At 36.4% G+C, this 23,561-nt stretch overlaps 1 protein-coding gene across 2 annotated transcripts; it reads right to left on the minus strand.

Annotated features, from left to right (window-relative positions):
* Positions 1–1,764: 1,764 nt before the first annotated feature.
* On the minus strand, positions 1,765–20,776 carry LOC126700598 (AP-4 complex subunit mu). Of its 2 annotated transcripts, none has more exons than XM_050398812.1 (13): positions 20,636–20,776; positions 14,157–14,251; positions 12,121–12,324; positions 10,622–10,729; positions 10,380–10,508; positions 6,205–6,331; positions 5,663–5,766; positions 5,443–5,547; positions 4,845–4,939; positions 4,329–4,416; positions 4,071–4,131; positions 3,858–3,931; positions 1,765–3,191 (listed from the first exon to the last, which is right to left on the minus strand). In XM_050398812.1, the coding sequence occupies exons 1-13, from the start codon at positions 20,691–20,693 to the stop codon at positions 3,093–3,095; spliced, it is 1,347 nt and encodes a 448-aa protein (XP_050254769.1). In that variant the 5' UTR covers positions 20,694–20,776; the 3' UTR covers positions 1,765–3,092. The 2 variants fall into 2 exon arrangements, with proteins under 2 accessions (XP_050254769.1, XP_050254768.1); XM_050398811.1 differs by lacking the exon at positions 20,636–20,776 and adding an exon at positions 15,378–15,559.
* Between the last annotated feature and the right edge of the window lie 2,785 nt (positions 20,777–23,561).

A 23,561-nucleotide genomic window follows, 5' to 3' on the forward strand; every position in this document is an offset into this window, starting at 1 on the left:
AGTACGCAGTATCATTGTTTATTCTCTCTTTAAACAATGTGCTCTTCAAGTTTCCCTCTTATTAGGGGTCTGTTTAAACACCGCTTATTTTGCTGAAAACTGAAAACTTATTATTGAAAACATTGTTTGTTCAAAATCCGTACACGAAATAAAGGGTAATTCAACTATGACAATTATAAAGTATATAAATATTAATCAAGAAGTTTCTCCAAACTAAAGCATTCATCTACCTTTTTGCTCAAACGAAAGCATTCATGCATCTACCTTGGCCTACACTTGTTGGCCATTAAAAAGTAGAAAATGTTACGTTGTATTGACCAGTACGCAGTATCATTGTTTATCCTCTCATTAAACAATGTGCTCTTCAAGTTTCCCTCTTATTAGGGGTCTGTTTAAACACCGCTTATTTTACTGAAAACTGAAAACTTATTATTGAAAACACTGTAACAAAATAATTTTTTAAAGACAAAACACTAGCAAAACTCATGGCTGTGTTTTTCAGTTCTTAGTGGTCCGTGAATAGTACCCATGAGACCCACTAAAAAAAGGCAAAATGCAGGTTCATCTGCTCGCAAACGCACACTAAACAACGTGGTTTTCAAGAGGATTTTAACTAGTAATTTACAATTCTATTCTATACCCATGGAAGAGTAGCCGTCTCAATTGTCAAACGCAACGTTCCCGTCAAGAGGGAGACGGTATCTTAAGTCTCATATGTTGGTTGCATACAAAACTTTCACATCAAGAGACCTCCATATTTGACATTTTTTGTAAGCCGAGTGTCTTTGAACCATCAAACGAAATTACAAGAAAAATAAAGGGAGATAATTGCTGTGTCTAATATGGGTGTATATATATATAATATATTAGTGTATTAAAGCAGCGCATTTTCTTGACATTTTGATTAATTTATATACTCATATGTTGGTTGCATACAAAACTTTCACATCAAGAGACCTCCATATTTGACATTTTTTGTAAGCCGAGTGTCTTTGACCCATTAAACGAAATTACAAGAAAAATAAAGGGAGATAATTGCTGTGTCTAATATGTGTGTATATATATATATATAATATATTAGTGTATTAAAGCAGCGTATTTTCTTGACATTTTGATTAATTTATATACTCACTCCATCCATGGACCATGGCGGACGACAGCAGTTTTAACCGTTTTATTAAGTGTCCCTTTTTAGACAAGGACGATGTCCCAGGTTTTCAAAAAGGGAACTATTTTTGTACATTGCAAACCATTTTGGTGTTTATGATTCCATTTCAAACGAACAACATTAACGTTTAAAAGTAAAACACAACTAAATAATTTTAAGTCTGAGGAATGCTCAGAAACGTGCTAACTGCTAAGCCATTGCCAAAGATATCCATTAGCTCGCTCGTGTACGGAAATAGTAGATATTATGAGTTCTAATTTCTAACCAAGGAAATGAGAGAGAATAATTAGGAAAAGAAATTTTGAGTTTGCATTTTCTCTCACTTCTCAGTTCTCAAACATCTTTGAGTAATGTTATATATACATCACTCTTAACATTAGTTGAGTTTAGTTTTAATTGGTTCTCATTTGGATCCTCTACTATTATCACATTTTTACCTATTAATAGCCACCCTTCATTCAGTTATTTTGTATTTTAAGTTAGTCACTTAGCAAATCGAGGTCATTTTTGCCTATTGCTAGGTTCTCAATAGCAAATCTTAACATGAAAATTGATACTGGATAAAAACTATAATTCTGTTCGATTCTCTGGTCAACTGATGAAACTAAGCCACAACAATATATATATGATTGAAACAGAACAGATATTACACCTCTTTGAGAGAAGCAGCCACTATTACAAGAAAACGCACATATAAATTCAAAAAAGAAAAGATATTACACATCCCCTATATAAAATCTACCACAATTACAAGAAAACACATGGAATTTCCACACACAAAGAAAACACACTGCGGGTAATACTAACACCAATGCTGCACAAATTACCCAGATGGATCCGCATATACTAGATTTAATAAGATGTGATTTTGAATGCCAAGCATGGAAACTCAAGGACTAGAAGTTGAGTGGGGTAGGGTAAAGAAGAAACGGGTATGTCCTTTGGAAGGCTTGGGAATGGGATTGTAGGCAATGTTGGTTTTGGCAGATCTGGGAGATGGGGGCAAAGGTGGCAATTCAGGCAGTTTAGGCAATGGAGGCAGTTCAGGCTTTGCCACATGAGGCAGTCGGAAACTCAGGTTTAGGCAAGTTTGGCAGTGTAGGAAGAGGCGGGAGTTCAGGCTTAGGAAGCACGGGAACCTCAGGCAGTGTTGTTTCTGCAAGGAAGCGGGAGGCAAGAACTTCACTGCCACTTATTAGCAGCATTGCAAAGAATAGAATGCACATTTTCTTGGGACAATTCATGTCTGGATTACAATCTTTGATTGGCAATTCAAAAGAAAGTTAGGCTTCCTATGAGAATGGTTTGCAAGCAAAGTTTGACAGTGTTTTATAGAGGGCGATAAACAGGGATGTATGGAATGGCTGTCTACTGTTGGTTGAACCACTTATCCATGGCACAATTATCAAACTGCTTGGTAGATGGGCTCGCCAGATATAGCAGAACTCTATCATGGAAGTCATTGGAAATTCATCTGTTTGTTCTTAGCTTCATAGCCTTCATTATACTACTACCACCTGGCAGTAGGCAAACTGATTGATTGGACCCCAACTCCTCCATTATCACGCGTCTTAGTGGCCAAGGGCTCAGAATCATTACATTTAATGTATCACATTCCATTCTTAAAAAATGTCCAGACACTTATTTAAATGTTGTATGTTTAACAAACAATGCTAACTAGAGAGACAAGAACCCAATCTAGATAAAAAGCAACTAGCACAAGAATCAAATGCAAAAAACATGAATACAACTTTGATGTATAATTCAACTAGAATGATAAGCTAGCAACAAAAGTGGGGGCAACTATGGTCATGTCCAGGTAGGGAAGCCATTTTGATCGCCCTCTCTTTTAACCCCTTTTTTTTTTTTTTTTTTTTTTTTTTTGGTTATAAAAAAATGGTGGCAACAGGAAGTTTTAACCGCATCATATACGAGCAACATACGAATTGGCCTGAGTAACATATCTCACCCACCTATATGGATTAGAAGTTCCGGATTTCTTTGCTATCTGCAAGTATTTCACCTGCACCAAAAACATGTAAGACTTGAGCATCTACAAAGGCACTCAAAAGGAAATAGAATTTAGCTTACTAAACCAGAAAACACATCTATTGCACAATAAAATTATCATTCAGTTGGTTCCAACAATAATTACAGCCACAAAATTGCATGGTATAAACCCTCCTTGTTAACCACACACAAGAAAACTATAAGCATTAAAACAGGACCAAGCAATGCCCGATCTAACAGGCCGCAGTTTACTGGACTTTGTAACTTTTCCCAGGGGGAAGGTAGGGTGTTCGAGGGGTAAGAACCACAAGACTCTAGAGTATTCTGGCCATAAAAATACCAGCCTTACTTATGATCTGACCTAGTTCAGATCAAGTATTTAAATCATTATAAACAAGCTTTTGTTTTGACCCATGTCACATTAGGCATTACTGCTGATTAGACTAGCAGCCTGATCTGACCCACACAACACATGCTCAGAAATAGCAAACAGGACCAAATCATAACAGCAAACAGTTCAATTGAACGTTCAAACTAATGACGGTAGAACAAAACAAATTAATATCAGAGCTTACAAATTACAATCCATCTCATGGGTTAAATGTGTGGGTACAATATGGTTAAGTTCCCAGCAATGAGCATATTATAACCAATGAGCAAAATCAGGACTTGGCTTTACCTGAAGCCTGGAAGCATTATACATTGGTATTGTGAAAGTCATGCTAACTGGCCCAGATTCTTTTGTAATATTTCCTGTCATGAGCAATAAATGTTGCACACATAAGGAAATACATCAATCACAATGAATTAGTAAGAAATTAAACACAATTACTGGGATCATCAACTATGATACTTATATTACGACTGATCATAGCTGATTGATAAATCATACCATGTGATTCCGGAGAAAATGTTAGCTTTGCACGCAGAGTATGTTCAGATCCACCAACAATCTGTTGTGTAGGACATGCATTAGTAACTTTAATCTATCTTTTTTAAAAAAATTTTGGCACAAGGAAACATAATAAAATTGGCTATGGAGCTTTATTTTATTATTTTAAACAATTCGATGGTTATAACAAAGGGGGAGGGGGGAATTGGCTATTAACCAAAACAAACAGCCATGAGAGTATTAATAAGAGATCATTGCCTTCTTTAGACCCCATTCAAGTCTCCTATTTGCTTCCTTGAAATTTGTTGTCTGTCCAATTGCTCCAGGTTCCAACTCAAAACTAGCTCTGAAAAAACATCAATTGATAATCTAATGAGCGAACATTGAATACTGTAATACAATGTGCTCTGTCCAACAGCGTGGCCTGTGTGTTGACTCTTTATTTTTAAAAAATAAAATAAAAATGATGAAGAACCATCTCATAACTAATAACAAGCTTCTATCTCCATCCGCATGAACATAACAGGTCAAACTTTCTTTAACATAGCATTACTTTTCCACTTTAGTCTATTCAGAATCCATAACCGATCATAAAACTTTGTATTACTTTTCTGATTAATTACATTCACTAGAAGGTAAGCAAATTTATGCGGTTCATGGATAAATTTCTACTGCAAAATTGGTAAATCAAGGACCTCAGCTCTGAAGCATCAAATAGCATCACAAACTTTTGCTGACCTTATCAAATAATAGACAGATGGTATAGAATAATACCTCGTAGTATATTTTGGTAGTGGCATCTGAACCATAATTGTGTTTGCAGTAATGCTTGAGGAAAACTCCGCACGTACTTTAATAATTACTTCAGCCTACAATTGTAACTCTTAAGATGTTTGTACCAGAGTTAAAGGATAAAGATTTTACTATAACATCAGCATTTGCTTGGTGACCTTTCAATATAACTGAAAGGTATTATTATGTTCAGTCACATGTTAAAATTAAAAATCATATAAAGCCAGGAGGAAAATAAAAAATTGATATGATGACATATGGCAAAGGCACCCATTTTATTACATACGAATAGTTCTTTATAAAAATTACATTTTCAACCCTATAATTTAGAGGGAGTAACATATTCAACCCTATAGTTTTAAAAATAACAAATTAAACCCTGAAATTTCAAAACATAATAAATTAAATCTTGAGGTTCCAAAAAGTAATCCTATAGTTTCAAAAGGTAACTTATTACTTATCCAATTAGGTTTAATACCTACAGCCCCTAAATTATAGGGTTTAAATGAAACTTACACTAGCTCTTATTAACATTTCCAATGATAGTTCAAACTTAATTATAAACAAGGACAGTATTGACCTTAAGGGCTCCTGTTTCTTCAATCAAAGTGTTTACACGAAAAGGAGGTTTGAACTCCTGAGTCAATCGATAGTTCATGACTGTAAATTCACCATCTGGTGGTACCTGATAGAATTAACATGATTAAGCACCAGTTTAGACAACATGAACAAATAAATAAGTTTTTTTTTTTTTTTAATTTAAAAAATTTTCCAAGCTAATTTATCTTGATTTCACTCACCAAGCTCAAAGTTTTGTCCATTTCGAAACTATCTAGATGTACAGATTCATGAAAATTACAATCATCCAATATCACTGCTCCAGTCCCAGATGAACTCCTGTAATCTATCATGGAAAGCAGCAGAAACAAATGTAATGGTAAAAGTAAGATTTAAAAGTATAACGAATCCCTGGTAACATTTATTTGGAAAATGGATACAAGGCATCATTACCAGCGACAGTAACCAGATATTTCATACTATAAGTCTATAACAAACAAAAAGCTTTAAAAAAATAGTTAATTAATTAAAAAAAAATTTAAAGGAAGAAGGTAACCTCATAGAACAAAAATATATATCACCATGGACAATTTTAAGAATAAACAGCATTACACCTTTAAAAATATTATCTTAAACAACATTACTGGAAATATAGCTTTTAAACTTGAAAGTTTTACATGTTGATGCAAGTGAACAAATTGAGAGCATCACAATCATAATGGAAAAGTCAATTTTTAGAATTATTGTATCAGATATGCTGCCGGTAAAAACCAAAGAAACATACCAAATACTGATCTCCCTCCTCTTCCTATAGTCAGGTCATCATTAAGAGCTAATCGTATTTCTGGATTGCCAGTGAGATAGCTTTTCATTTGAATGGTACCATCTATCTCAGAAGTCAGTATATATCCCTGTTTAAACAACTTTATACTGATTAACAATGGTTTAAGTAGTGATGAACTAAGAAACATATAACCAATAAAAGAATGAATGTAATAAATAAGACTATCTAGAAAAAGATCACCAAAATGAGACGTATGAAAAAGGAAGATTATCATAAATTTAATGTACTATGAAGAAATTTTTCAAAGAGAGATCAACCTTGAGTTTAGATCCACATGATGCATCCAACAAATTGATAGTACAGTCCACACAAAATTATTGGTTTAATTACACATTTGGTTCTCAACCTTTGCCCCATGTTTCAAAATGATCCCTAACCTTTCAAATGATACAATTTAGGTCTAACCTTTTAAACGTGTTTCAAAAGGTCCCTTCTGTCAATTAGTTGATATGAAAGTCTGACATGGTAAACAGAAACACTTAAATCACGCTTTGATGCTGACATGGATCCCAGGTGACAGTTGAAAAAAATCAGCTGCTGAAAAAAAACCTGTGCGTAGAGGAACCAATTTTGGGGATTTCACATTTGAAGTATTGGATTTCCACTTGGAAGCCCCGTGAGGAAGGCTCTGAGGATGACTAAGCTTGATCCTCAAGATGATTGGCTTCCAATCACTGAGTCAAGTTTTGAATTTGAAGCCAGGTAGCACCAGGGGTTGTTGTGGTCAGGAAAGACAATGGTGGGCAGGTCAAGTTTTTGGGTCCATCTGGGAGAGTACTAAATAGTGTTGTTGTTAAGGTGAGAGCAAGTTTGGACTTAGCCGCTCCTCTCTGTGTGATGCCTCGTCATCACTCTCATCCATCATAACTTCTCTTGATCCCTTCCATGTGGGTTCTTTTTGTTTCATTCAAAATCAAAAGGCTCCAAATTTTCACTTTCTCTAAATAAGAATTTAATGCCCACTCACTTGGTTTGAGTTCATGACTATTGACTACAGTGAGCTCGAAATGAATTCCTTATTTCCTCCAAATGGGATTTTAGAATTTAGATCTAAAATTGGTCAAATAATTAGGGTGCCTTGTTAGAGGTCAGTTGCTGGGGGATAAAATTTCTTTCCTCTGTGGGTGTGTGTCAAGGATTGGAAATGGTAGGGAAACCACTTCCATTCCTCATAAAGAACAGGGTTAAGAAATGCCCCAAAGAAGAGATTTCCTGAAATCCCTCTTTGTTGACGTCTATATGTTGAGCTAGGGATTTAAGATGTGAAATCCCCAAATTCTGCTCTTCACATGCATAGCACATGTTCTCTTTAACAAGCTGCTGTTTTTAAAAAAAAAATTAAAATAAAATAAAAACTGCCACTTGGCTCCTTGTCGACATCAGTGCTTGATTTAGTGCTTCTGTTTGCCATGTTAGACTTTTCCATCCGCCAACCGATGGCGATGACCTTTTTGACATAACTTTAAAAGGTTAAGGACTAAACTAAAACATTTGAAATGATAGGGACCATTCTGAAACATGGGACAAAGGTTGAGAACCAAATGTGTAAACACCATATTATCATTATTATTATTATTATTATTATTTGATAAGTGCAATATACTGAATACATAAAATTATAGAACTAAAAGTGAGCTCACAACAGATTGCTTAAGTTTTAATTAAGTAATGAACTGAGCAGTGAGGAACCAAAAAAAGAAGAGAAGGGGGGGGGGGGGGGGGGGGGGGGGGGGGCACAAAAACAAAAAAACAACATCAATCTTTAGACAAAACCATCAACAAAGACATTTATTGACATGACACAAGCAATATAGGATTGATATTATGAACTTAAAATTGATTATAAAAGAATAAAGCAGATAGCTGTCATGGTTATCTTTAAATAGGAAAAAAACTGTATATTAAGTGCACACAATGCTTGTGGGCAATGCCTTTTTTTTTAATGCATAAATTTTCCCTTGAGACTAAATAAGATTAAGAAATATACAATAGATAACATGACATAGTAAAATAAAAAGCAAATGGTTAGAAGATGGAGGCTAATGAGAAAGAAGATAGAAGATGCAATTATCACTGCTTAGCTATAAAGAAAGCTGAGGAATTTCTCATGAAGATCACAAAGAAAGGACGAGTGATTGAGAAGGAGAGATGAGGTTTGAAAGTACTTACCCCCTAAACAGGTATATTCCGGAATATGTGTGGTGGTATGGTAGTTCTTTAGAATTCTGTGTGTTCAATTCCATGTAGTCTTTTTGATAATTTGATAGATTTTTTTTTTTTTTATAAGTAAAGAAAATTTTATTCAAATACATAATAATGAGTCACTCAAGTATACAAGAAGTATACAGCAGGGGACCAAAATAATCAAATACATAAATTACAAGCATCCATCAAATCATAGACTGAAAAAATAGAATGACTTCCTATGATAGACACCCAGTCCAATAGACTTATAAAGAAGAAAAGTTTTAAATCAACTATAGTCCTTTCAGAATCTTCAAAACTTTCTCTCTCGCCAAATGCATCACATCAAACAAAGAGGGACAGCCATCCAAATAACACCATTACGATGATGACCAAAATTTCCTTGCCAACATGCAAGGAGCTCAACCATAGTCTTTGGCACCGCCCAATAGATACCAAACAAGGTGAACACCATAGACCACAACTCATAAACAATAGGACAATGTAGTAAAAGATGGTCTACCAATTCTCCATTACTTTGGCACATACAACACCAATCTAGAATCAACACCTTCTTCTTACGTAAATTATCAATAGTCAAGATAGTTCCTAAAGCTGCAGTCCAAACAAAAAACGTCACTCTGGAAGGAACCTTTTGCTTCCAAACACTTCTCAAAGGGAAGGACTGAGTACATACACCCAACAAAGCCTGATAATAACTACTTACCTCAAAGCCCTTGCTCTTAGCAGGTGTCCAACACATCTTATCCTCACCAATACCTCTCAATAAGACTCCACATATAACATCCCAAAAAACAAACAAAGAATCTGATTCCCTATCATGAATTTCTCACAAAAATTCCAAGTCCCAAAAAAGAACCCCGTTAGGAAACTGCACGAGATCAGCTACATAAGCCTCCTTATCATTACTGATTTTGAATAAATCTGGAAAACACATACTCAAAGGATTATCCCCACACCAGACATCATGCCAAAATTTCACTCTAGTCCCATCTCCAATTAGCCACATAAGCCTTCTTGATAATTTGATAGATACAACAGGAAAGGGGGATTTGAATCCTGGATGTCTTGGAAATACCAGTAGATGCCAACTAATTGAGCTACAAGGCTCTTGGCTTCAATTTCATGTAGTCTTTTCCAATAAATAATTTATTTACTTTATCATAACCAAAAAAATGCAGTGGTATGGTAGTGGATTGGCTGTTTTTTGTGTAGAATTATCACATGTAGAATTTTTAGCTATCAATTATGAAGATTAGGGGCCTTGTGAGGAATTGCTACTGTTTTTTGTTTTTCTATTATTTTTTATTTATTTATTTTTATAAGAAACACAGATTTACCTTGGATTTGCCAAAATAGAATAAAATTGATGAAAGGCATATGATATATGTACAACATGAGCATCTGTAGGATGGAGATGGTCAATCATAGAGGCTAAGCTAGTTCCATTTCTACACTGAAGAAGCAAGTTAACTACACAAAGATAAAGACTCTTAGAATTCAATGGATCATGTGTAACGTTGCACTCTTTTAAATGCTGATTTAGTGTCAGTTTCTAGGCATAACTATTGAGACACAGAATTCACACCCCCTTACCCCCCGGGCCAAAAAAAAAAATCGATAATTGTGGGAGAGGGGATTTGAACTCTAGACGGCTCCATTGAAAACATCAGGAGGTGCGAGTTGAGCTACAAGGCTCTTAGCATCAAAGGATTCTGTTTTTATCTCGTTACCATTAAAAATATGTACAGGGGCTTGATTCTAACTTATTATGTAGTGCCACTAAACATAGTTAACTTCCTTCACCTGTCACTTATTAGGTAGATAATGTAAAAATTATACCACATGTGACAACACTGAAATTGGAATAATCACCGATATTAGAGTGAAATGAAGACAGAAGTACGCACACTTGAGCTAAAGGTGATGCTGATTTTCTCAATTAGATCGACAAAAATCTCCTCCCTCCTCCTACCCGTAGGGTCATTTGCTACAACAGATTTTGTGACAGCTGTTCCTGGCATTCTTTTCGTCCCTTGCTGCAGACATCCATATATCAGGAATCAATAGGAAGAGACGTGCAAGAAGAAAAAAACAGACACCATTTAAAGTCCCATTATTGGAGAAGTAAATTAATCAGATGACATCATACCATAAAAAGGGCAGAATATTGCAAACGTGCATCTTCAACCACTATTGGCTCATTAAAAACATAAGACTTCAACATTTCGGTGGATGTTGTTTGTACATAACCAAAATCCTGGCAGTGAAATACAATCCAACATGTTTCAGAAAGTGCGATCAATAAATAAAATCAAGCAGGTTCAATGAAGTGTCAAAACTTATTTACTGCAGAATGGAGATCTATAACACATCTAAAACAGAAAGAAAGCCACAATTATGCTCCATCAGAAACTCAATTTGATTTTTATATGTGCTATACTTTGATGCAAAACTCCAAATTGAATAATTTTCTCACAAGAATTACTCATACAAATCACGTTCAGATCTATTGCTTACAATTGTTATGCAGAATTTACAACAAGAAGAACAATAAACCAAGCCTTAGTACCAAAATTTTGGGTGGCTATAGATCCTCAACAGACTAATCGAGATCGGCCAAATGTATTATTAGGAAGAATATATAAGGAAGAATGAACATTTTCAAATACAAGAATACTTTAAATATGCAGAATGCTCAAAATTCCTAAACTCATACAGTAAGGATAATGAGATAGTCAGTTCTTCAACACTAAGCAAAGTAGATGATAAATTGACAATTAATTAGCAAGATCAAGTTACTACATTAGTAGAGCCAAAAAGAAAAGGAACGAAAATTTGGAGGGGACGGGGGAAGGAGATTTATACTTAGCATAGTTATCATAACTGAACTGAGGGTTGAACCGGCTGAAAGATTGGTTAACTAGTTCAACCAGTGGCTCAATGGTTGAACTATAGGCTTATTACTAATTAATTAATATATTATATAATTATATAAATTAACTAAATTCAAATAAAATTAGGTCATTCAAATATATTAAAATAAAAAACTATATCAATGACATAAATTTAGAAAATATAAAAATAAAAATAAATACATCAATTTATGTAAATATACCCAATCCTATAATCCAAAAGTCTACATATCAGATATCCCATAAAAGTTCAAAAATAAAAATTTTACCTTAAAAAAATTGGTACAGTCTTAATTTTTAAATTCAAGATTTTACCAAAATAGTAAATAAAAAATAATAATAATAATAAAAACAAAATAACTTTTTAGTAGAGAATGGAATGACAATTCACTGTTGCAAAAGGGAGAGAATACGTTTAAAAGGCTACAAGCTAGTTATTATGTTTGAGTAATTGACTTAAACACGCACAAAAAAGTCAAAAAGTAATTTTATTTTTGTCAGAAGTGTGATAACTTTTGCATCCTTTTTATGAATTTTTATTCAAAGCATTATGTCTTTTAGCCGCAGGTCACGGTATGACTGCTTGAGTGGTATTACACTCCATACCAGTCCAGAAAATATCACGGAACACGGGTATTACCGTTTAACTGGTGGTACAGTCCGGTATTAGTAACACGGTACATAGGCTTAATAAATATAAGACCAATGAATTGACTCAGCATGACAAGATGCTTACTATAACTTCATCAAGCAACTCGTACACAAGCACAAAATTTTTCCGCAATGATTCTTCATTCAGAATCCCAAGGTAATCTTTAATGACACGGGCAATCCTTTGTAAAAGCTCCAAGACGAGAGAGGGTGACACATTAACTCTTGTGGTTGCAACAAAAAACAATCCAACAACCTTCACATGGAAGTAGTTTACACCATCCAGATTCTACCAATGGAAAAGACACATTAGAAAGAAAAATCAGCACACTGCACCGTATAAATCATTAAAGTAAATAAATAATCTACACATCATATCAAAAACAGATAAGCAAATTTAACAAAACAATATCTGTGCAGGTGAAGTTTAATACTAATGAAATTATTGCAACTTCTGAATAATAATATTTGTTTCTTTTGGGCACGTTTTGGTGTTGTGACCAACTGGAGAGAACATGAGGACGGGGAAATCACATCCTAATATCAACTTTAAAGGGTGTAATGAAGAGTGTGAAGCCATTTTGCGCCTATTTTTGCTAGTAAAAATCATCCCTGTCACAATACAGCAGGATTTTGAAATTTTTCATATTGACACAGAGCTCTTGATATTTCTTGTATACTAAGTACTAACTTTAGTTCAAATGAGGGCCACTCTCCCCCCTTTTTAGGGAGGAGCGTAGAAATAAAGTTTTTTTTTTTTTTTTTTGATAGGTAAGGGTAGAAATAAAGATGAAAGAGTGGTAAGACGAAATGGTTAAGAGAAACCAAAGAGTAAATGCTTGCAATATCTTGAACCAATAATTCATAAAGATAAAGAGATCGAAAATGATTTGAATCATATTGAAACAGAGTAGGGCGGATGAAGCGAACAAGCAAATCAAGAGTATTGTGTGATAGCATACCTATAAAGTTAAAGGAAAGATTTTATAATATTGCTATAAGACCAACTACTAAAAGCCAGGCCATTAAGAAGAAATATGTTCATAAAATGAGTGTACCTCAAATGAGAATATTAAGATCGATACATGGAAATACATGCACAAATAAGATTTGAAATGAGGAAATTTGCATAAAGATAAGGGTGACCCCTACTGATGAAAAGATGAAAATGATACAGAGTTGTTTGAGATGGTTTGGTGCAGAGGAGAGTGATTAATACACTAGCAAGAAATATTGAGTTGATTCAAGCTGAGTGAACAAAAAAAGTAAAGGAAGCTTAAAATAACATTAGTAGAAACAGTAAAAAAAGTCGTGTCAATTTAAGAGGTAACATAGAGAATGATTTTGAATATAATAGAATGGGGGAGACGAATATATACAATTGACCCTGATTATTCTGTTGGGGATGTGCAGCCGAGGCTCAAAAAGTTTTGGAAATAAGGCTTTATTGTGGTTAGGGGTGGGGGGAGAAATTTCTTAAGTTAGTGCAGATGATTGAGTCCTCTACTTTGGTTTATCAATATCTCTCCCAGAAAAGGCAGATGTGATAATATAGTATTTATTTTTACCTTTAAAAAATTCTCAAGTATTCTAATCCAATAATAATTAATAAATAAAAAGTAATTACAATTAAGAAATTGAATTAATGTATCCCACTAAAAGGACTCAAATCCACATACCATCCTTTCAAGACTTCTAGCAAAAGTGAATTGGATAGGAAGCAGACAATTATTTTTGAACTTTCAATGCAAAGATGAAAATATCCAGAGAACAACACCAACAATGAGACATATGATTAAAAGATATAAACTTAAAAGAGCTAGATTGATTCATCTCTTCGAAAACATTTCCAGCACATTACAGTCCTTCCTTTCAGAGACTTCCAATGAAAATTTTACTGTAATAAACCAGACAGTTATTGTTGAACTCTCAATGTAAAAAATCTATGTACCCAGAAGACACTTCGTAAATTTTAGACCATTAACTATCAGAATGTTTTTAAGGACACATACAGGAACAGTAATGTGAAGTAATTGTGTGAATCTTTCACTTCATATAAATCAGCAGTTTGGCATCTAAGGAAACATATTGCCTGACATTCTTCAGTAAGATAATACCTACAAAGACAGGTGGTGCCTCCTCTTGCCCATCCTCTTTCCAAAACTTCACTTTACGGAAGAATATTTCTGTGCTTCCCTTTTGTATTTCACCGCGATCTGCAAGACAGATATCATATATTCTCAAATGCTAGGTTTCATTATTAAATAGCTAACGGCAAAACAGTATAACAGTACTTCTATATATCAGAAAATCTAAATGAACTAGATACTGACATTTTACAAGCACAAAGTTATCATAGAAATATCGTAAAATCAGAGAAGACCAACCTAGAAAAGTGCATCTGCTACGTAATGCTTCAGCTATGATGATAATATTACTGAGAGATCATGTTTAGGTTAATTTATCACCAATTTTCTATAACTACACAGTCATTCTTACTAAAATCAACATACATTAGGAACATTTTCTAAACGACCAAAGGGTGGAACATGAATAGATGGAATAGATTACTCGAAAAATAAATCAAACCCATATTTGTTACAAAACGATAAAAAGTACATACATCGCCGATATTATTTTAATATGTTAAGAGTATAGGTAATTGCACAAAGTTCCATTTCATGTTTGAATTCATAACCTCTTTTCTTTTTTTTTTTAAGTAGGGAGCCGTTCAAAAGAAGAGCCCTTTGGACTTGCTGCCAACCAGTAAAACCCCGGGTAATCCAAGGGCATCCACCCCTGATCGGCTAAGAGTATAGCGTTTAGACCTAACAATCACGCACTTCATCATTACAAAAAACAATATGTTTCCTTTTCCCTAAACATTGTAAAGCCGATTCCGCTTACTATATGTCATTTTGAAAGAACAATGCCACATTGTCATGCAAAATTCTTCATAAATATATAGCTCACCAAATCATTTCTTTATTTTTTATTTTTTTATTTTTTTTACCTTCTCTAAACCTAATTTTCATTGTTATATTTCAATTTTACTTTCTTACCAAGCCTCATTTTTACCTCAACTCCGCATAAATCTAGTAGAATCACGTGTGATGTAGAAAATTTTCACTGGATCTATGAAATATCAACTAAATGCAAGAAAATTCAAATGAACCAGATATAGATTGAATTGAATCGAGTATAAAGCAAATCAAATCGCTTTCGGAATAGTAATGCTTCCGAGATCTAATTGGAGTACGAATTGCAACGCAACATTCTAGTTGAAATGTACAGATTTGATTATTGAAATTTTGAGGTAAAATTCAGAGAAAGAAAACTCACAATCACGGAAGACAATGTTATCGCCGCGCTGCGATAGAACGAAGAATTGCGAGATCATGATGGATGACCGATCTCTCTCTCGGTCTCGCTGTGCGCACTCTGTTCAAAGCTCAGATTGCTTTGGCTTTCGCTTTCGCTTGGCTTATTATTATTTCTTTTCTTCCTTTTAAATCTGCGAGTTTTTCACTTTCGACTATTTATAGAGCTCTAATGCTCTCGGTGTGCAAACGCAGGTCGTTTACTATTAACCAGAATTTGGGGGCTTAACTAGGTGAGTGCCTTTCTCAAAAAAAAAAAAATCTAGGTGAGTAATGAGAAAAATATTATACCCATGATATTTTCATAATTCTTGTTATTGCTGCACAAAAGGGTAATTTCAGCAGTGAATTCAAATTATAACTGATAACAACTTATCATTTAGGATTTGTTGTAAAAATATTATGAAAATATTGTAGAAGTTACATTTCTCAAGTAATAAAGGGCTCCCTGTCAACCAAAAAAAAAAAAGTAATAAAGGGTAATAATAAAAAATAAAAAAATAAATAAAAAGATATTGGCTAAGGGTTAAATGAATAGAGCAAGACTTAGGTACCGTACTTAGATGCTATTTCTTAAATTCCTCTTTTAAAATTCTGCCACATGGATTTTTTCTCAAGGGATGGAAGTGTATTTTTTAGATAAGTATCTGTGTGGCAAAATCTTAAAAGAAAATTTTTTTAAATAGCACCTAAAATACTGTACCTAAGTTTTGTCCAAATGAATAAGTGGACTTCTTATTAAGATGTAAACAATAATAAATTAGTTCTCATTAATTCTTTTATTATCCATTTCAATGTATCACTTGTAGGGTCATGATTTACAGTCCAAACCCAAAACGTATAGGAAATTGGCCCAATGAGTCCAATATAATAAATTTGTAAAGAGTGAGTCGAATAACTAGACCATAATGAACTGAACAACGGCTAGTTTTGATTTGAATGACAGTCAAATACAGATAAGAGATTTTGATCTTAATATACTTTCAGTCCGAGGAGGTCCTTCTTGTATAAATTAATCACAAATGGATACAAAGATAATTTAGATTGCTACACTATTTTATCTCTATTTTTCCGATCTCCCTCTCATAAAGGCTCTCTCACATTATATAACTCCCTTTGGGTTATCTTAGTCTTACACTTGTTGATCATCTGAGCCCCTACTTGAGTACTCGTCCCATCAGACACTCTCTCTTGCTTTCTGTGAGTTGTGGTAGCCAATGCAGCACTGTTCGGAGGTCTTTTCCACATAAATACGGCCAGAAAAGTAGCTGCAGTGCATTTAATGCGGTGGTAGCAGCTTTCTCTTAGATATTTTTGGGCTTCCTTCTTTCTAGTATGTTCGTAAGGCACATTCCTATTATGGGAGCTTCTTGGAGGGTCACTTTAATTGTCAAAATACATATCTGAGCTGCTTTTATCATATTCGAGGAGGAGTTCCTCCTTGGATCATCCTCCACTCGTCCCCTACTTTTGAGACTTTAATTGGGAACTCCTAATAGCTATTTGTTCCTCCTCGGATCTATCAACATCCTTAGACAAAACCCAAAGACCAATATATGATCTTGGGTCTTTATCCCTACAACTAATTTTAAATAATAAATAGTAGTGAACATTACCACAAGGTGAGTTGAGCTGGATAATAAACGAAATATCTCCCCATGCCTTAAGTGCATGGGGAACGTGGGGTTTTGGTTCAAGCTCAAGGAAGGAGTGAAACATTTATTTAATATTTCTAACCAATTCAAAAATAAATAAATAAAATAAGTTTTATTTAAAAAAATAATAATTAGTTACCATAAGAGAGAGAAAATTTAAATTATGAAAGTCTTTATTGAAAATGCCACAAAGTCTTTTTTGGAAATGCCACGAGATGAAACACATTAAAAGGTTTTTTCAATCTTTGCACATTAGGGTAATAGGGTTTGTGGGACCCGAGAATTTGTGGTCCCGGTCCACTTCATAATAAGGCCCAAGATCCAAGCCAAGGAGAATGACTTCCGAGGACGCGAAGTAAAAATCCGATAAAGGCCCAAATATATGGCCAAGGACGATCTTATACTCGGCACCTCACAAAACGCCTGAAGAAAATGACAAACTCAGTACAAGGGCAGTACAAGAGAGAAAGCTGCCAACACCGTAGTATGGAATCCTGCATCTGACAGGCCCATACTCCAGACCATGCTATTTAACTTTTCCAACTACCCCCAACCACTCTATGTATGGATTGATAGGACGGGTCTATACCCCAAAAAGCAAAACTTACACGTGGACACTAAACGGGAAGTAAACACTAATATAAAAGGGAAAGAGAGCCAAGGGGGAAGGGGATCCTAGAAGGGGGAGAAATCCTACAAAATGGAGAATGGGAAGGATACTATGCTCCTCGGATGTAGTCTGAGGACTTAAACCCTACAAGCCGCACCGATGGAAGACTTAGCTAGTCAAGCCAAGTCCACCCTCATATAACCAGTGACCAAGGTCCAGCCTTTCAAGCCCACACTCTACAAATTATATTGTTCGGAGCATTTACATACGAGCCCAATGTCATTCTTGGGTCGTTGAACAATCGTGTCCCTACAATTGGCGCCGTCTGTGGGAAGGCTTGCGCGTTGGCACCGGTGGCGGTGGAGTCAAGTCTCTGTCAAGCAAGGGTCTGCGAAAGCTCCTTCATTTCCAGCAACACGCTGCTGTTGTTCCAACATAAATTTCTGCTAGGGGCTACGCCTCGCAGTGTCAACGGCACGGGCAGCTCTAGGGGCTTCCAACATCAAGCTAACGCCCCCCACCTTGGTCGAGGGGCTAATCTTCGAAAATAAGAAAGAATACAAGTTTTAGACAGAACTAAGGCCTTGTACGGTCCTTGGACTCAAGCCTATGGGGAAACCAACTACTTAAAAGAAAGAATACAAGTTTTGGATAGAACCAAGGCCTTGTACGGTCCTCGGACTCAAGCCTATGGGGAAACCAACTACTTAAAAGAAAGAATATAAGTTTTGGGCAGAACCAAGGCCTTGTATGGTCCTCGGACTCAAGTCTATGGGGAAACCAACTACTTAAAAGAAAGAATACAAGTTTTGGACAGAACCAAGGCCTTGTACGGTCCTCGGACTCAAGCCTATGGGGAAACCAACTACGTAAAAGAAAGAATACAAGTTTTGGACAGAACCAAGGCCTTGTACGGTCCTCGGACTCAAGCCTATGGGGAAACCAACTACTTAAAAGAAAGAATACAAGTTTTGGACAGAACCAAGGCCTTGTACGGTCCTCGGACTCAAGCCTATGGGGAAACCAACTACTTAAAATAAAGAATACAAGTTTTGGACAGAACCAAGGCCTTGTACGGTCCTCGGACTCAAGCCTATGGGGAAACCAACTATTTAAAAGAAAGAATACAAGTTTTGGACAGAACTAAGGCCTTGTACGGTCCTCGGACTCAAGCCTATGGGGAAACCAACTACTTAAAAGAAAGAATATAAGTTTTGGACAAAATCAAGGCCTTGTACGGTCCTCGGACTCAAGCCTATGGGGAAACCAACTACTTAAAAGAAAGAATACAAGTTTTGGACAGAACCAAGGCCTTGTACGGTCCTCGGACTCAAGCCTATGGGGAAACCAACTACTTAAAAGAAAGAATACAAGTTTTGGACAGAACCAAGGCCTTGTACGGTCCTCGGACTCAAGCCTATGGGGAAACCAACTACTTAAAAAAAAGAATACAAGTTTTGGACAGAACCAAGGCCTTGTACGGTCCTCGGTCTCAAGCCTATGGGGAAACCAACTACTTAAAAGAAAGAATACAAGGTTTTAGGCAGAACCAAGGCCTTGTATGGCCCTCAAACTCTACCTCATGGAGGAGTTACTCAGTACTTTTACATGCTTATAACTCAGGCAGCAAAAGAACCTAACGTGAGGCTAGCACCTATGAAGAAAAGGTGCAGGGAGCGGAGTATTCGCAGGTGGCCACACAGGAAGTTGATGAGCCTCCATGTTAGCCACGCTCGCAATAGAGCGGATGGCGCTGACGACGGGAAACCTTACTGCTGTCGCACCAAGAATCTGATGCGACCAGTACCTGCTTCGGATTTTGACTAAAAGAGGTAGAGATATCATCCCCACCTTGTGAAAACGGAGGATTGTTTTGAGTCTGTGTCTCCCCCGTCCAGACCGCACCACCTTGAGTCTCGGAAGGATCCGGCGCCTCTGGAACGGGTGTGGTTCCTTCACCCCCACCCGTGCCTCAAACATATTGCTCTAAGGGAAGATTGCACTGGAGATGAAGACTGTGAGTATGGATGAAGGATTATGAATTTGAAGGGGCCGAGGGGTTTATATGTAAAGGGAGTAACCTCCTATCCTACCTATATAAAGGGCAAATTGGTGGCATTTAATTTATGCAGGTTTCCAAGAAATGCTACAGACAAGACGGTTTTGGCTCAATTTCCAACACATTCTGCAACCATAAGATTTGAATATCCTCGTGAAGGCATGCCTCGAGCACTGAAACGTCGAGGACTCCACGTGAGTAAATCTAGAAGGACGTCCCATAATTCGGCGCACCTCCCATGCACATGGAAAAACACCAACATCAATAAAGTACAGAGTTGGGCAAGCCATGGTTTGAGCCCGATATCACCAAAACCCCCCTCCCCAACTAGGAGGTCGGGCAGGAGGATTTTGAGGGGCTATTGTGGGGCCCGAGAATTTGTGGTCCCGGTCCACTTCATAATAGGGCTCAAGATCCAAGCCAAGGAGAATGACTTCTGAGGATGCGAAGTAAAAATCCGAAAAAGGCCCAAATATACGACGAGGACGATCTTATGCTCAACACCTCACAAAACGCCTGAAGAAAAGGACAATCACAGTACAAGGGCAGTACAAGGGAGAAAGCTGTCAACACCGTAATATGGAATCCTGCATCTGACAGGCCCATACTCCAGACCATGCTATTTAACTTTTCCAACTACCCCCAACCACTCTATGTATAGATTGATAGGACGGGTCTATACCCCAAAAAGCAAAACTTACACGTCGACACTAAACGGGAAGTAAACACTAGTATAAAAGGGAAAGAGAGCCAAGGGGGAAGGGGATCCCAGAAGGGGGAGAAATCCTACAAAAGGGAGAATGGGAAGGATACGAATTGCAACGCAACATTCTAGTTGAAATGTACAGATTTGATTATTGAAATTTTGAGGTAAAATTCAGAGAAAGAAAACTCACAATCACGGAAGACAATGTTATCGCCGCGCTGCGATAGAACGAAGAATTGCGAGATCATGATGGATGAACGATCTCTCTCTCGATCTCGCTGTGCGCACTCTGTTCAAAGCTTAGATTGCTTTGGCTTTCGCTTTCACTTGGCTTATTATTACTTCTTTTCTTCCTTTTAAATCTACGAGTTTTTCACTTTCGACTATTTATAGAGCTCTAATGCTCTCGGTGTGCAAACGCAGGTCGTTTACTATTAACCAGAATTTAGGGGCTTAACTAGGTGAGTGCCTTTCTCAAAAAAAAAAAAAAAAATCTAGGTGAGTAATGAGAAAAATATTATATCCATGATATTTTCATAATTCTTGTTATTGCTGCACAAAAGGGTAATTTCAGTAGTGAATTCAAATTATAACTGATAACAATTTATCATTTAGGACTTGTTGTAAAAATATTATGAAAATATTGTAGAAGTTGCATTTCTCAAATAATAAAGGGCTCCCTGTCAACAAAAAAAAAAAGTAATAAAGGGTAATAATAAAAAATAAAAAATAAATAAAAAGATATTGGCTAAGGGTTAAATGAATAGAGCAAGACTTAGGTACCGTACTTAGATGCTATTTCTTAAATTCCTCTTTTAAGATTCTGCCACGTGGATTTTTTTTCAAGGGATGGAAGTGTATTTTTTAGATAAGTATCTGTGTGGCAAAATCTTAAAAGAAAAATTTTAAAAATAGCACATAAAATACTGTACCTAAGTTTTGTCCAAATGAATAAGTGGACTTCTTATTAAGATGTAAACAATAATAAATTAGTTCTCATTAATTTTTTTATTATCCATTTCAATGTATCACTTGTAGGGTCTTGATTTACAGTCCAAACCCAAAACGTATAGGATATTGGCCCAATGAATCCAATATAATAAATTTGTAAAGAGTGAGTCGAATAACTAGACCATAATGAACTGAACAACGGCTAGTTTTGATTTGAATGACAGTCAAATACAAATAAGAGATTTTGATCTTAATATACTTTCAGTCCGAGGAGGTCCTTCTTGTATAAATTAATCACAAATGGATACAAAGATAATTTAGATTGCTACAGTGTTTTATCTCTATTTTTCCGATCTCCCTCTCATAAAGGCTCTCTCACATTATATAGCTCCCTTTGGGTTATCTTAGTCTTACACTTGTTGATCATCTGAGCCCCTACTTGAGTACTCGTCCCATCAAACACTCTCTCTTGCTTTCTGTGAGTTGTGGTAGCCAATGCAGCACTGTTCGGAGGTCTTCTCCACATAAATACGGCCAGAAAAGTAGCTGCAATGCATTTAATGCGGTGGTAGCAGCTTTCTCTTAGATATTTTTGGGCTTCCTTCTTTCTAGTATGTTCGTAAGGCACATTCCTATTATGGGAGCCTCTTGGAGGGTCACTTTAATTGTCAAAATACATATCTGAGCTGCTTTTATCATATTTGAGGAGGAGTTCCTCCTCGGATCATCCTCCACGCGTCCCCTACTTTTGAGACTTTAATTGGGAACTCCTAATAGCTGTTTGTTCCTCCTCGGATCTATCAACATCCTCAGACAAAACCCAAAGACCAATATATGATCTTGGGCCTTTATCCCTACAACTAATTTTCAATAATAAATAGTAGTGAACATTACCACAAGGTGAGTTGAGCTGGATAATAAACGAAATATCTCCCCATGCCTTAAGTGCATGGGGAACGTGGGGTTTTGGTTCAAGCTCAAGGAAGGAGTGAAACATTTATTTAATATTTCTAACCAATGCAAAAATAAATAAATAAAATAAGTTTTATTTAAAAAAATAATAATTAGTTACCATAAGAGAGAGAAAATTTAAATTATGAAAGTCTTTATTGAAAATGCCACAAAGTATTTTTTGAAAATGCCACGAGATGAAACACATTAAAAGGTTTTTTCAATCTTTGCACATTAGGGTAATAGGGTTTGTGGGGCCCAAGAATTTGTGGTCCCGGCCCACTTCATAATAAGGCCCAAGATCCAAGCCAAGGAGAATGACTTCCGAGGACACGAAGTAAAAATCCGAAAAAGGCCCAAATATATGGCCGAGGACGATCTTATACTCGGCACCTCACAAAACGCCTGAAGAAAATGACAAACTCAGTACAAAGGAGAAAGCTGCCAACACCGTAGTATGAAATCTTGCATCTGATAGACCCATACTCCAGACCATGCTATTTAACTTTTCCAACTACCCCCAACCACTCTATGTATGGATTGATAGGACGGGTCTATACCCCAAAAAGCAAAACTTACACGTGGACACTAAACGAGAAGTAAACACTAGTATAAAAGGGAAAGAGAGCCAAGGGGGAAGGGGATCCCAGAAGGGGGAGAAATCCTACAAAATGGAGAATGGGAAGGATACTATGCTCCTCGGATGTAGTCCGAGGACTTAAACCCTACAAGCCGCACCGATGGAAGACTTAGCTAGTCAAGCCAAGTCCACCCTCATATAACCAGTGACCAAGGTCCAGCCTTTCAAACCCACACTCTACAAATTATATTGTTCGGACCCTTTACATACGAGCCCAATGTTATTCTTGGGTCGTTGAACAATCGTGTCCCTACAATTGGCGCCGTCTGTGGGAAGGCTTGCGCATTGGCACCGGTGGCGGTGGAGTCAAGTCTCTGTCAAGCAAGGGTCTGCGAAAGCTCCTTCATTTCCAGCAACACGCTGCTGTTGTTCCGACATAAATTTCCGCTAGGGGCTACGCCTCGCAGTGTCAATGGCACGGGCAGCTCTAGGGGCTTCCAACATCAAGCTAACGCCCCCCACCTTGGTCGAGGGGCTAATCTTCGAAATAAGAAAGAATACAAGTTTTAGACAGAACCAAGGCCTTGTATGGTCCTCGGACTCAAGCCTATAGGGAAACCAACTACTTAAAAGA

This window comes from Quercus robur, chromosome 9 (genome assembly GCF_932294415.1).
Source record: "Quercus robur chromosome 9, dhQueRobu3.1, whole genome shotgun sequence".
NCBI classification, from domain to species: domain Eukaryota; kingdom Viridiplantae; phylum Streptophyta; class Magnoliopsida; order Fagales; family Fagaceae; genus Quercus; species Quercus robur.

Bases quoted from the DNA above. Each gene is read 5' to 3' on its own strand.
- LOC126700598 (XM_050398812.1), bottom strand. From the start codon at position 20,693: ATGATCTCGCAATTCTTCGTTCTATCGCAGCGCGGCGATAACATTGTC. The intron at 5,767-6,204 runs GTATGTTTCTTT...TTTCCATGATAG, and splicing joins AGGAGGGAGATCAGTATTTG to ATTACAGGAGTTCATCTGGG. The intron at 3,932-4,070 runs GTATGATTTATC...TGCTCATGACAG, and splicing joins ATTTTCTCCGGAATCACATG to GAAATATTACAAAAGAATCT.